The 13,751-nt window shown below is 35.9% G+C and overlaps 2 protein-coding genes and 1 long non-coding RNA gene across 10 annotated transcripts; 2 read left to right on the top strand and 1 right to left on the bottom strand.

Annotated features, from left to right (window-relative positions):
* LOC107645844 lies at window positions 30–2,799 on the top strand. Of its 4 annotated transcripts, none has more exons than XR_002348343.1 (7): window positions 30–447; window positions 655–812; window positions 946–1,088; window positions 1,178–1,392; window positions 1,767–1,891; window positions 1,995–2,064; window positions 2,470–2,799. It is a non-coding gene; the product is annotated as an uncharacterized LOC107645844 (long non-coding RNA). The 4 variants fall into 4 exon arrangements; XR_002348340.1 differs by having other exon boundaries at window positions 30–568; XR_002348342.1 differs by having other exon boundaries at window positions 30–568; window positions 1,574–1,891.
* On the bottom strand, window positions 5,963–9,298 carry LOC107645845. 5 transcript variants are annotated; one of them, XR_002348338.1, is made up of 6 exons: window positions 8,371–9,297; window positions 7,913–8,045; window positions 7,623–7,690; window positions 7,434–7,509; window positions 7,115–7,353; window positions 5,963–6,418 (listed from the first exon to the last, which is right to left on the bottom strand). XR_002348338.1 is itself a non-coding variant. In XM_016349970.2 (6 exons), exons 1-5 carry the CDS (start codon window positions 8,473–8,475, stop codon window positions 7,282–7,284), a joined length of 447 nt encoding a protein of 148 aa, XP_016205456.1. In that variant the 5' UTR covers window positions 8,476–9,298; the 3' UTR covers window positions 5,982–6,418; window positions 7,115–7,281. The 5 variants fall into 5 exon arrangements, 3 of the variants coding, with proteins under 3 accessions (XP_016205456.1, XP_016205458.1, XP_020959738.1); XR_002348339.1 differs by having other exon boundaries at window positions 7,623–7,666; XM_016349970.2 differs by having other exon boundaries at window positions 5,982–6,418; window positions 7,623–7,683; window positions 8,371–9,298.
* LOC107645846 (proteasome subunit beta type-4) lies at window positions 9,565–12,587 on the top strand. Its single transcript, XM_016349973.2, has 6 exons — window positions 9,565–9,743; window positions 9,908–9,984; window positions 10,324–10,453; window positions 10,675–10,834; window positions 10,924–11,109; window positions 12,201–12,587. The coding sequence occupies exons 1-6, from the start codon at window positions 9,709–9,711 to the stop codon at window positions 12,312–12,314; spliced, it is 702 nt and encodes a 233-aa protein (XP_016205459.1). The 5' UTR covers window positions 9,565–9,708; the 3' UTR covers window positions 12,315–12,587.

Genomic DNA, 13,751 nt, shown 5'->3' with positions numbered 1-13,751 from the left:
AGTATTTTTTTAATAATTAAAATAATTAAAATACAAATATAGAACACTTTTGGCCTGGAACATTATTATGTGCTCTCTGGGGTTTGTTGTTGAAGATTATGGGGGGAATTGGAAAGAAGAGGAAGAGAGAGAAGCAACGACCAACCGTTCACCCAAACAACAGGTACGCTGAGACCCCACTGGACTTCGTTCACTTGGCTTCTTTCTACCCTTCCTTCTGTCCCTACGTCAAGTATTCCACACACAGCAGCGTCGCCCGCTCTTTCCTCGACTGGACCGACTTTAACGCCACCCGCGTCCTCCTCCTTCATGACCACTCCCTCCACTGGTGGATCCCTGATGGCCACCTCTGCCCTACTGTCCCCAATAGGTCCAACTACATCCACTGGCTCAATGACCTTCTCTCTTATCACATCATTCCAACCAACTCCATTTGTTCTCAACAAGGTAAAGTCAGGGGTTTTGATATTGGCACTGGCGCCAATTGCATTTACCCGCTTCTTGGCGCTTCCTTTTTTGGTTGGAGCTTTGTTGGATCAGGCAGCTTTGTCTTTTTCTCGGTTTTCGGGTATATTTGGTTTTACCTGGTTATGCACATTATGTGTTTGATGAAATGAAAATGCATTTTTGTAACGCAAGTTTGTTTATATGAAGATGTGACTGATGTTGCTATTAAGTGGGCCACCAGGAATGTTAACAGTAATCCACATATTGCTGAGTTGATTGAGATTAAAAAGGTTGAAGACAAGGAAAAGGCTTTGTGTGTTGAAGGGTTCCATGAGGGTGGAGCCAGGATAAATATTTGCAAAGAGGTAGGCTGTCTTTGCCTTCATTACCTCTTGAATGGAATGTCTATCAGAATAAGAACTATGATGGACCGTCCATTCTTCTTGGAGAGTAGTAAGGGATGATGAAAAATTTGATTTCTGCATGTGCAATCCGCAGTTCTTTGAAAGCTTGGAGGAAGTAGGACTTAATCCAAAAACTTCTTGAGGTGGCACTTCCAAGGAAATGGTTTGTCCTGGTGGTGAGAAGGCATTCGTTGCTTGTATTATTGAAGATAGTGCTGTGCTAAAGCATCAGTTTCGGTATTACTTTTTGACATAAGAAATATCATTCCGTCAATGTTGATTTACTTGTAATAGAATCATACTCATTTATTTTGATGTGGTTGTAGGTGGTTCACTTCAATGGACTTCAATGGTAGGCAGAAAATCAAGTCTCAAGTCCCTTGTTTCAAAACTTTGGGAGGTTGGGGTCACCATAGAGAAGACGACTGAATTTGTCCAGGGTAGAACATCCAGATGGGGGCTTGCTTGGTCTTTCTTGCCACCCATATAGAAGCCATCGATTTCTTTGCCTTAGAAGAATAACATGTCCTTCGTGTTTGAGGTATGGTATATTCTTTTTCAGTTTGGCAACTGTATAATTCTTATAGTTACAAAAATAAATAAATTTTCTACTTATATTTTGTCGTTAAATGCTTATCAGTTGAGCCTATACCATATATTGTTGCATGTCTTACATATTTTGCATTGCCCCTAATTTTAGATTATATAAAGCAAATTTTCAGGGTCTTCTGCGCCAACATGGTGCCATTAATGTATTGGAAGCTGTAAAATCTTACTTCTCTATGCATGGCCTGTCATGTACACTGAATACATCTGCTTTCACAGTGGATATAAGACTACTTCCTCTAAGTCTCAGATTTTGATTTGGTTTTCTTGTCATGGCTGTGCCTCTTAAGCATGATTACATTTTAACAGGTTGTAGCATCCAAAGATGAATATGAGTCAATGTTGAATGATTCACCTGTTATCAATAAATCCATCTATTTTCAACCTACAGGAGAGACATCTAATGGATCAAGACTAAATTTATCTTCCGATAGGTCGAGTGTTTGTATTTCGATATGATTGCTTGATCACTGGCTTTAAAAATGATTTGATTGGAAGAAGTGACATTAACCTTACATTATTTGATCTGTCTAATAGGTTTTTCAGCAAATCCCTGGGACATTGTTAGTGAAGGGTTCATTGCAGGATAGGAGTGGCCCATTATCAGGTTTTTTCACTTATCTTAGTTTCCAATTCGTATTGTTCTAAATAAGTTTCTTGTTGTTTTAGTGGCATTAGTCTCTAGCCGACTCTATAGATGACTTTGGAGTTATGCATTATTTCCCTCTGTTGCTGAAAAGCCATTGGCCAATTAAAATGATAAATTTTATGAACGTGTGCTTCCTCTGAATTATAAACACGTTCAATGTGATTATTTTTCTATGACTTCAATGGAGTTATCATCTTTCTTCTTGTGCGAGTCCGCTCCTCACATGATTTGCAGTGGTACAGACTTTTACATTGAATCCTGCAGTTTTAACTGTTAATTATTACAATTGGTAAACTCAAGTTGCAATGCATCCTATGGGTTGAGTGAATAAAATGATTTAGCCGTGTGGTGTTTTCTTTGCAGGGATGTTTGCAGCTATATTCCAAAAACTGGAGGAAGCTTTGCGCCATGAATTTTGTACGAAATCAGGATAGGAGTTTTATTGCTTGCCTGGCTTATCATATGGGATAGATTTATTGGATATGATGATAAGTTGTGGGATGATGAAAAAAGTTCATGAATGCTAATTTCTATAGTTCAAGGAAACAAGTGACAAGTGATTGTGCTATTTGGGTCTAAAAAGGAAATAGAGAGACAATCATTAGGGATTTTGTTTAATCATCTCTGTATTGATGGTTCTGCTTGAACTTGAGAAGGGGGTTGAATCAAGTTAGTTTAAAACTTAACGTTTCAGTCTCTGTTTTCGTGAAAGCTTAAGTTGCAGGAGATTTTTTCATTTTGTCTCATATGCAGAACAGAAAAAGGGAAGGGAAGAAGAGAAAGAGGCCAGCATGTATCCTAGTTCGGATTCTTAGTGCAATGAATCCTACGTCCAGTCTCCACCACAAACCATGATGGAATATTCACTATAATCCACTGATTACAAACACCAATATTATTGAATTACAACCTAATTCAACTAGTATCTATCTCTAAGATTTCTTCACCAAAGCTTAGCTCTCAAAGTGCTGTCCCAACTTGGAAGGGGAATCCTAACAGATTCAAACTCACCAAGTGCTAACCCAACTTGGCAAGGGGAACTAATCCTAGTTTAATCTTCCAATTACATAAGAATACATTGGCTCTTTTGCATCACTCTTGCCTTTTCTCTCTTGGCTTTTACAACTCACATGATTAACCTTTTTCTCAAAACAGAAAATGGCACAAGACAGCCATAACAATGAAAATCAGAAATTAAGCTTGAGTAGAAGAAAAAGATTCCAGCTCAATGTTTGAGATGATGCTCTGAGTATTAGCTATTTTTTCTTCCCTTTAAAATATTGAAAATGAAGCTTCTTATATGTCTTCAGCTTGCCTTCATTTTTACCTATTCCATTTGCTTGTCCTTGCTGCCCGTTGGAGCTGTCACTCCTGGCATGCAGTCCTTCTTCATCATGCTCCACTAACTTTGCTTGGTTGAGGAGCTCGTTCTCTACTTCTGTTGTCCTTAGATTTGTCTTCTTCCTTGACATGAATTCCTTTTTCATTTTGCTCCAATTCTCCTACTGTCCGAGAAGCTCACCGCTACCTCTGCTTCTGAATTCTTGTGATTTTTTGTGTTTTGCTCAACCATGATCCAAATAGTGCTCTGCTGATGTCCTTGGGTTAGTGGGTTGTCCTTGTATCCTTCTTGCTTTATTTGAGCAACACTTGTCCTTGCTTTGTCCAGCTGTCCTCACATTTCTTTTAGCAAATACATTACCTCCTATACGCAGAACGGTGCTATGAAGAGGAGCTTTGGGCTCGTTTATTTTCTTGAAATACCAAAGGAGTAGACCAGCTTCATTGTTTGGTGGTGAGATGAATTATAGGCCTGCCACAATAAAACACACATTAAACAATATTGGGCTATTAACCCAACTAATGTTTGTCATCATATATTAGCCCAAAGTCAAACTAAGCTCAACAGTATTTATTTTGTGCACCAAACCCAACAAGAACTATCCACTTGGTTTGAGAATTGTACTTACAAGGATCTGAATTTTAAAACAAGCATACCATTTATTCTGTTATCTTTTTCTCATTCTTTGGTGGTCTTTACTCTTAAGGCAGTGTGGTCTGCGGTATTTCACTGCTTCATTTGAGGAAGTATTACTAACTAGGAGTTATGATAAATTATACATGTATTATAGTTGTTGCAGTTTACTCAACTAAGATTTGACCAGTATTTGAATAACATTTGTTTAGTGCTAGTCCATACAAGTATATATTATAGCTCTTTTTCATCTGTTTCTGTAGATTTCAAGCGAAGAAGCCATTGAAACAGCTAAGCTTCTTGCTTTGAAAGAAGGTTTAGGATGCATTTGCTGCTGCTCAAATAGTTACATATATTGCCTTTGGTCTTTTTCATCCATATGTACTTGAAAAATTGAAGCATGCTTTTATGTTGCCTTGTAAGCTCACTAGGGATCAATAATGCCATCAGTTTGCTGGTTTTTGGCTCAAGCTCAATGCTTGCTTCCTTCTTGTAAATTCTAGTGGATAAAAGCTCCTTTAAATGCATATTGGAATAACATCAAAATTCTGGAACGCGCTTTCATGTGTATTATGTAAAAATTAGATTCAATTCAACCTATATCGCTAGATACGAAAAAAAAAAATGTGTTTTAAACTCGGGATGACAATGGGTCTCCATGGACCTCTTTTCCTCCCTCAGATCCCATTTAGTAAAATGTTCTCTCTCCTCACCATATATCCATCATAAATTCTTGTTTATTTTCTCTAGCAAGAGAAATAGGTATTTATAGATATCAAGTTTTAAATTTTTTTTAATAAAAATTAACACAATCATAATAAAATCTAATACAATTCAACTAAAAGTATTAAATTAAATACAATTCAAATACAAATTTAACATAATAACATGCACATAAATTTTTAACATATAAATTAAAATAAAATGAATTAGAGTTACTTACATAATTTATATATAATATAAAAATATTTTAAGTAAATTTTTTCTGCAAAAATTTCGTGGATCTCCGTGAGGGCGGGTTCCGTCCCCATAAAAATTTTGCAAATCTTCATTAACTTCTCCATTGCGAATATCGCTACAGATATCTGCAGGTACAAATTTTTTTGCCATATCTAGAGACTAGTGTCTAAGCCCTAATGCATGCATTAGAAACTTGGCATTTGCCTTATTAGATTCTTCATACTATCATGACCAAGCTAAAATATTAACAAAGTCCAAGCAAGTTGGACAAATTATTCATTAGTCCAAAACACTCCCTAAGAAAAAAAAATATACTCATTCATAGGGGTTCAAATCCAAACCGATCCAAATTAAACCGTTCATCCAATTCAATTTAAATCGAAAATCGATTAAAACCGCACTAATTCGGATTTGATTGGATTCTATTTTTTTGCAAACCGCTGGATCGGATCGGATGTTAACTAATATTAATTAACTAAAAATTATTTCCTATAATTTGTTTTACATACATGATGCGATGCACTATAATTTGATAAAGGCAGAATTTCATAGCAATTATACTAAGGACATAATTAAAACCACTGCCAAAAATTGTTCCTTATTCAGAATAAAAGTATCTTTTTTACTAAAGAAATTTTCCATGTACGGCTTTGTCTTTGGTGGGAAAAGTATTTTCCAGCCCTTGATGGACCAAGTAAAAAGATGCTAATTCAGTGGCTAGAATTGCATCCGTACAACAAATATTAGAAATTCTATGTTTGACCCAAAATTTAATGAATTTGCAGACCGGTTTAGTATGGTTTAGTTGGACCAACTATTTAAAGACCGATTTTTTAGAAAAAAATTGATTTTTTTTACCAACTATTTTTTTTGTAACATGGGCTTAAAATAATGTAATATAAATCCATACTCCCAAAACAGCCTGAATTACTATCCATACTTTAATGATCAAACACTACATATTTTAATCAAACACATATTCTCCTGTACAATTTCATCTTTCATATTGAAATGTGATTTTTTTTCTGGAAAAATTTGAAGGAAATGAAAAAGAGTTTATAATAAATCCCATCTTCCTCTGGCTCTGAAATTTCACCAATTTATTTATGTGAATCGCCTCCCAGCACATCAATTGCAGGCATATTTGATTCCACATCCTTAATCCAACTCATCAGCTTATTATGAACATCAAGGAAGACAATATTCTTGCTACTTAGTAACCTTATCGAATCCTCTATCTCCTCCATATCTCCATTAAATTTCAAGTACTGTCACCGATTTGTTAAAGGTGGCATCATCAAATGAACCATCCTGCAGACCTTGCTCCCAATTGCTACCAATTTGTACAATGAAGTTCCCATCAAGGTCGGTAATCACCTTAATACATTTTGGAATTTGAGGTTTAATTTGAAGTTTAAAGAGAGAGGGAGGGAGGGAGGGAGGGAGGGAGAGAGAGAGAGAGTAATTTGAGATTATTAAAAAAGTAACGAAAAATTAGGGTTTTAGTACTTTTGTCACACGGAATCTATCTTTTATGGATACAATGTTAGTTTTCTTATTTGATGGGTACATTTGTCAATGTTCAAATCTTTTATGTGTACAAATGGTAATTTATTTTTATAAGAAATTTGAGACTAAATCTTTAAATTAGTTTATCAGATTTATAGGTTTTACTATTTTAGTCTCTTAAGTATAATGAATCTTGCTAAGGAGCCAATAGAGTAATTTTTTAAACATTCCCGCTCTAATATCATATCATGATACCACTCATGCCAAAAACTTCAACTAATGGAAAAAGGTAATACTAATGGTTATATCTCTAATACTCCATAAACCTCCATTGTACACATTGTACAAGTATTTCATTGGCTCCTCATACTTTCCCTAAATTTAACCTCCTAAATTTACGATCAAATTAGTTCGTTATATATTTGTGTATACACGTGGCAATTTGGCCTATTCCATAGTTTAATTAGCTAACAAGTTCATATTACTTTACTTCCTCAACAACCACCATCTCATCCACCATGCATGACAAGGAGGGAGGGAGAGAGAGAGAGAGAGAGCACCCACTATATGGTTATGGTTGCTGTCAGAAATAAAAAGCCTGTTGTTGAGGATATCAATTGCTAGCTTTCCAGGAAACTTCAATGGAGATGCTGAAAGCCGAGGATCATTATCTTTCTCCAAATTCAACGTAATTGGTGTATTATCCAACAAATTATGTTTTTCATAAAACATTAGTGCTGCCTCCACAAAATCATCAAGATCCTTTCCAAAATAGGAACAATATAAAATTTTCCTTTCAGATCCTGTCAAACGATAGAATCACAATCCAATGAGTTATTGCAAATCTTTTATTTGGATTATAACACAAGCTGAAGAAAGGTACCCTGCAAAATTGTAGTTGAGCTGTATTCAGCCAATCAAGTTTCGATGGAAATTCTGGACCAATCTGAGTGTTTTCCCTTGAATAGTAAAAAGAAATTAACGACAAATGTCTAATTAGAACTTCTCATTTACAAGCCACAGTTGCTCACTCATGGGCTAAATGCCAAAACAAGGCAAGAGATAGCAATACCAAGACTCCTGAATCTCATTATATCGCGCCGAGAACCCTGTAACCTGCTCATAAATTATTTCTGCACCCTCATGATAATAAATCAACAAAAACTCAGGTTGTTGTACGAAAAAATAAAAATAATTTCATGGTATAAAATTACATATACAGAAAGCCGCAATTCTTCATATAGGAGAACATCACCAATGATGCTAATTATGCTTATCATACAAACTTATTTTTGAAGAAAATATTTAGATTTCAGAACATATGAATGGAAAGAAAAACCATACAACATAAAACTATATTACCCTTCAGTTGGGAATATTCCCTTGTCACTACCACTGATAGTTTTTCTAGCTCTATCATCTTTTTCAACAGCAAGCATAGTAGAGGAAGATTGTGCAGAATCATTTGATGTTTCAGATCCTTGGACACTCTTATCTGCAATGGCATGTTTACATAAGACCTCACACAACATAATATCTACACTCTTGAGCAGTATCCAAGAACAGTTGTTAGAAAACAGCTAATCCTGAGATGTACTTTGATAAAGCAACAACTATAATATATTAAGTGATTCAACCAGTAATAAACAAAGCATCTTGCAATAAGAGATAACAGTTCTTAAGTTATAGGACAAATGTGGTTTTACCTTTCTACAGCAAAGATGATAATAAGAAATTAAAGGGATAAAAAGTTTTACAACAAACTCCCAAGACTACATACTATATCCAACAGAGCCTCTACAGAAATTTTTAGTACTGACAATATTTCTGTATGATTTTCTCCAGAGCTTCCAGCTCAATGAACCTCCTCTGTGGCCTGTGAAAAAGCTGCTCACAGTAAAATTTGTGTCACTTCTTGAAATCATCCTTCATCTACAATCATTTGAACCAAGATAGATACATAATTAAATAATTTATCAAAATCCTAGAAACCAACAAAGATATCAAACTAAAATTTTGAGCTACTTGAATGTTTAAGAAATTAGATTCTAAACTTTAAAGTAAGCACAAAAAAATAAAGAAACATGAGTGATAGAAAATTAGGAATTTAAAAATCCTAAATTGAGAAAAAATGTGAAAAGATGTAAAAAGATCTAATATGCACTGATGGATGAACTTGGCCATGCCGAACTTGAAGACGAGAATATGGAGGCGGCACTCGAGGAAGTTCTCAACAGTGAGAGAGATGGAGGATATAATCGAGCTTGGTCTGCGTCTCGTCAAGGAGGTCGTAATGGAACATCCTCAGAGGCTTGGGCGTTTTGACCAGATCTGGAGAGGCGATGAACTGCGGTGGCGACGGCAAGACGACGGCGAGGCGAGCTCTCTCTCCTATCTGAATCTCTCTGTTTTGCTCTTCTCTCAGATCTCCTCAGCCAGCGACACTGAGTCCATGCCCAAATTGTACTCCGAGTGCTTCACATCCGCCGGAGCAAAAGCAGAACAAGCGGCAGAACTTGTCGGAAAAGATGACGCAGCGATGACACCCTGCAGATCTCCTCCACCATGACGCGCCGTTGGTGCTTTTTTGTAATAAGAAATTCTAAAATTTTTTCAAATTTCTCTCAACCGTTATTCTACTTTATTTGTGAACTAACCCATGCATTTTTTATTATTTGAATTTATAACCTGGTCTTTCAAGATCCAAATTATTCTTTCTCCACCGAAAAAAGCTCCTAATTTGGCCATTTCTTTTACTTGGGCCTCTCATATGCAAATTCATTCTCCTTATATTCTTTTGCTTTCTGATTAAAAAAAATCCAAATTTTACGTAAAATCGAAAAAATAAAAAATATAAAATATAAAATCCTAATAAGATTTAAATCATAAAATTTAATTTTAGTATAAATTTCATAAAATTGATACTCATTTAAAATTGTAATATCAAAATATTTTAAGAATTAGATCGAGATTTTAGTTACTATGGTGTGACCCTTTCCATAACTTCTATTATATCACCAACACCCTCTTCCAGATACTTCTTTGCTCTTTGCTCTGCCAAAATCTGATTCTCCTGCACTTTGCTCCTCGGTATCCTCTCAATTTCCTCGCCTAATTTCACTCTGCGATTTACGAGATCCAAATTCATTCCCTCGACGATGGGTGATCCTTCAGCTGAAACCCAGAGAACTTTGTATGCACTCGCTTTCTCTCCCTCTTCCCTTCTCCATTGCGTATCTGTGACTGTTTCCGCGTCCACATTTTAGGGTTTCCACACATTCGATATACTAACTGACATTTATGGTTCGTTTTTTCTTACAAATCTAACTTTAAACCCTAATTTTGTTTTCTGGCCAGGTATCCGTATGTAACTGGTTCCTCCGTAGTCGCCCTCAAATACAAAGATGGGATTCTTATGGCTGCTGATACCGGAGGTCTCATGCTTTTCCTTAATTAAGTACTTTAGCTTCGTAATTGCAATAATTATTTGAATACTTTATTTGAAACTAGCTGTGCCTTCTTTTTAATTCTGAATACTTTCTTGTTTGCCTTTTCTAGTGCTACATTTTAGTCTTGATCCCTTGAATTTTCACTATAGTATTCAATTGGCCTTTATCTCCATTCCAAAATGCCCTCAATACTTACAATCTTAAGGAAATCAGAAACTGCTTTGACAATAAATTCTGGACAGATTTGCTTTTCAATATAGTATTTTTCTTCTGATTGTCTGCAAAGTATTGATTGGTCTCCCTTTGGACTTATGTCAATGATAGGCTCATATGGATCTACTCTGCGGTACAAGAGCATTGAACGTTTGAAGCCTATTGGAAAACATTCACTTCTCGGTGCCAGTGGGGAAATAAGTGACTTTCAGGAGATTCTACGCTACCTTGATGAACTTATGTGAGCATTTTTTCCCCCCCAAAGCAAAAATTGTTACCGAGTATGCACTGGAATTTCAAATTAGTGAAGAATAGAAGGGTCTGCTTGGTTAAATGATTTAGCTTTACATATGCTTGGTTATTCATATGTTTTGGACAGAGTAAAGAAGCATATTTTTCACCTTTTCAATGTTACAAGTTGAAATTTTCCAAGTAACTCTGATTGAGTTTTGATGGATGCAGCCTTTATGACAACATGTGGGATGATGGGAATTCTCTAGGGCCTAAGGAGGTGCACAACTATTTAACTCGGATCATGTATAATAGACGCAACAAATTCAATCCATTGTGGAACTCACTTATACTTGGTGGTGTGAAGAAGGGGCAGAAGTACCTTGGCATGGTGTGCCTTCCTTTGTCTTCTACATTTAGTTCAACAATTTTATTACCTGTAAAGTTCATTCAGTTTTTGTACTTCTGAATCTTATCCAGGTTAGTATGATTGGTGTGAATTTTGAAGATAATCATGTAGCAACTGGGCTTGGAAATCATCTTGCTAGGCCAATTCTACGTGATGAGTGGCATGAAAACTTGACTTTTGAAGAAGGTGTCCAGTTACTCGAAAAATGCATGCGTGTGCTGTTATACCGTGATAGATCTGCTGTCAACAAGATTCAGGTTTTTCCTACTTGCTTTTTTCACCCCCGACTTTTCAGTTTAACAAAACCAGAACATAATTGAACTATCAATATGTTGTCCTGAATCTATACCTGTTAACAGTTATCATTTGCGTAGTCCGTAGTGCTAGCATATTCATATGCCTGGGTACCAGTTATTATATATATGACAATACTAATTTCAATCTGTATTTTGGGAATCTCAAAGGATGAAAGGAAATCGTTTTGATTTGAATGCTGATTTTTGTGTAGCACTTAGTTTTATCTACAATCCCATCATTTTGTGGAAAGCCACATAAAATTTTTCAGATAGAAGTTTTACAAGTCACATTACATTGAGAAGTATATGGCTCAGCTTGAAGCACTCTTAATTAAAATTATTAGGATTTTGATAACCAATAATAATTTAAATGTTAAAGAAAAAATGAAAAAAAGTAATGTGTAGGGATGTTCATCTACTTATGTTCTGACTTTGCTTCTGAGTATTGCCTGAATAGTTATTTTATCATTTTCCCCAAAAACAAAAAGGAAAATATGGCAACCAGGTGCACAAGCATCCCTCGCTAAAACAGGGTTAGGGAAGGGTCACACCCAAAAGGTGTAATGTAACCTGTGTGCATCAGTGTTTGATTCCATGGTTTGCCTCTGTGGCTCCCCTTTCCTTGAGTTCTTTAAAAAAAAAATGCTTATCCAAGTGCAGAACTTTATCCACTCTTAGTGATGTGGCCCAAAAGAATGTTCAAATCAAACCAGAATAATTATAGATTAGACCATCAAGAACTCAAGCGCCACATACTTCAGTTCTTGTGAACAATGAGTTCATATGGTTTGGGTCGGAAATTCATTCCCCCATTTGCCCCGCATCTACTAATCCTTGTGGGGCTCTTAAGTTCCAACTACAAGGAAATACGTTGTCCACACTCCACAGGACATGTTATGAGAGGACACAATACAATAGCACTGGTATAACCATCTTTACTTCGTGACAAAAGAGTGAAAGACGTCTATTGTTGCATTTTTATTCTTGATAAAATTTTAAGTTTGATTGAATTGTATACATATTTAAGTATATATGTAATGTTCAATTTTCAGATATCTAAAATTACTGAAGAAGGTGCAACTGTTTTCCCACCATTCTCATTGAAGACATACTGGGAATTCTCTGCTTTCAAGAATCCAACAGTAGGAGCTGAAGGTTCATGGTAGTAGGCTCTATGTGAAACGGAAAGAAACAGAATTTAAATGGATGGGATGAATCAGCCTTCTGAATTTAAATGATACTTCATTTTGTGTTTATATTTTCATGATCATTTGGATTTACCTCTGTTTCTATACAATTTATCAGTTCTGTTTTCTTTTTGGCATTATTCATCCCCTTTTCCTTCATTCAAATGCTAAATGCTTAAGCCTAAACCCACGAACATGTGGATTTTAACGCTTGAACATTCCTTCTGTTAAGATCTCAGTTTTATTTTAGATGTGTACTATCTTCATTTTTCTCTTTTTCATGAAAAAACGAAAAGGAAAGTCTTCCAATATTGATCGCATTTAGTCAATGGGGGTGTATGTGTCGCTGGAAAATTTATGGGTGCTTCATCTATAGAATCGACATCGTAATGTCATAACGGAACCAAGCAGTAAAAAAGAAGCATAAGTCCTGTTTCTATCTCAATACTCTTCATAATCATAAATAGGGGTGGCAAGCGGGGAAGCCCGCCCCGTCCCGCCAGAAGCCCGCCCTTTGGTGGTATTATAATTTTTATATTCACAAATATTAAAGTCTTTGTAATTATAAATATCTAATAAACATAATTATAAACCAAGTTTTCATCCAAAATATAATTATAAATATTGTTCCCAAAGTAAAATAAACATAATTCAAAACATAATTATAAATAGTCTCTAAAACAAAATAAACATAATCCAAAATACTCAATTTTCATCTTCATTCTCTTGTAAGTTGGGGTGGGGGAAGTTGGATTTTGGTAAAAAAAAATGTAAAAATACCCCTTGATAAAAAAATACTAAGCCTGGCGGGGAAGCCCGCCAAAACCCGCGGTTTAAGCGATGCGGGTTAGGCGGGCTTTTGCTATTTGGCGGTCCTAATTTCCCAGCCCAGCCAGTCTTTTTTAACGGGTTACGCGAGCCGACCCGGCGGGTTTAGGCCTGTTTGCCACCCCTAGTCATAAGGCTAGTTTGAAAAGAGTAATGCTAAATAAGATAATAATCTAAAGGCGGCGACTCTGGTCTGGTGTAGAAGCTCTTACTCTGGTGTAGAAGCTCTTATGACTACTACACATGCAGAAGCGTAGTGGATGGAGCTGTAGACACACGCCTTAGGAGGGAACACAACCTGCAATCCTACATCGTTGCAGGTGATGTGCAGGCGGGTAGGTTCAGTTTGCATCCCGTGGGGATTATGATGGTCTCCTTGTGTAACGATTTTTCGCGAAGCAGTGCTTGTGTTTTTTTTATAAATAATTTGATTATTCTTAACTATTAGGGTAAATCACCCATATAAACCATGGTGTAGAAAAATTTACATGAATCTATCAAACAAATAATTGTTACAGGGTTCAACCAAGAGGTCGAATTAGTCTAATTCGAATTACACACAAGCACTGATTCGCGAATCAGGGTGAT

Source organism: Arachis ipaensis, chromosome B06, assembly GCF_000816755.2.
Source record: "Arachis ipaensis cultivar K30076 chromosome B06, Araip1.1, whole genome shotgun sequence".
Classification (NCBI taxonomy): Eukaryota; Viridiplantae; Streptophyta; class Magnoliopsida; order Fabales; family Fabaceae; genus Arachis; species Arachis ipaensis.
The sequence above is the reverse complement of the archived record's forward strand: the minus strand, read 5'-3'. Positions and strand labels throughout refer to the sequence as shown.

Bases quoted from the DNA above. Each gene is read 5' to 3' on its own strand.
- LOC107645846 (XM_016349973.2), top strand. From the start codon at position 9,709: ATGGGTGATCCTTCAGCTGAAACCCAGAGAACTTT. The intron at 9,985-10,323 runs GTCTCATGCTTT...TGTCAATGATAG, and splicing joins TATGGCTGCTGATACCGGAG to GCTCATATGGATCTACTCTG. The intron at 10,835-10,923 runs GTGTGCCTTCCT...AATCTTATCCAG, and splicing joins GGCAGAAGTACCTTGGCATG to GTTAGTATGATTGGTGTGAA.
- LOC107645845 (XM_016349970.2), bottom strand. From the start codon at position 8,475: ATGATTTCAAGAAGTGACACAAATTTTACTGTGAGCAGCTTTTTCACA. The intron at 8,046-8,370 runs GTCAGTACTAAA...ATGCCATTGCAG, and splicing joins GAAAATCATACAGAAATATT to ATAAGAGTGTCCAAGGATCT. The intron at 7,684-7,912 runs GTAATATAGTTT...ATGAGGGTGCAG, and splicing joins GGAATATTCCCAACTGAAGG to AAATAATTTATGAGCAGGTT.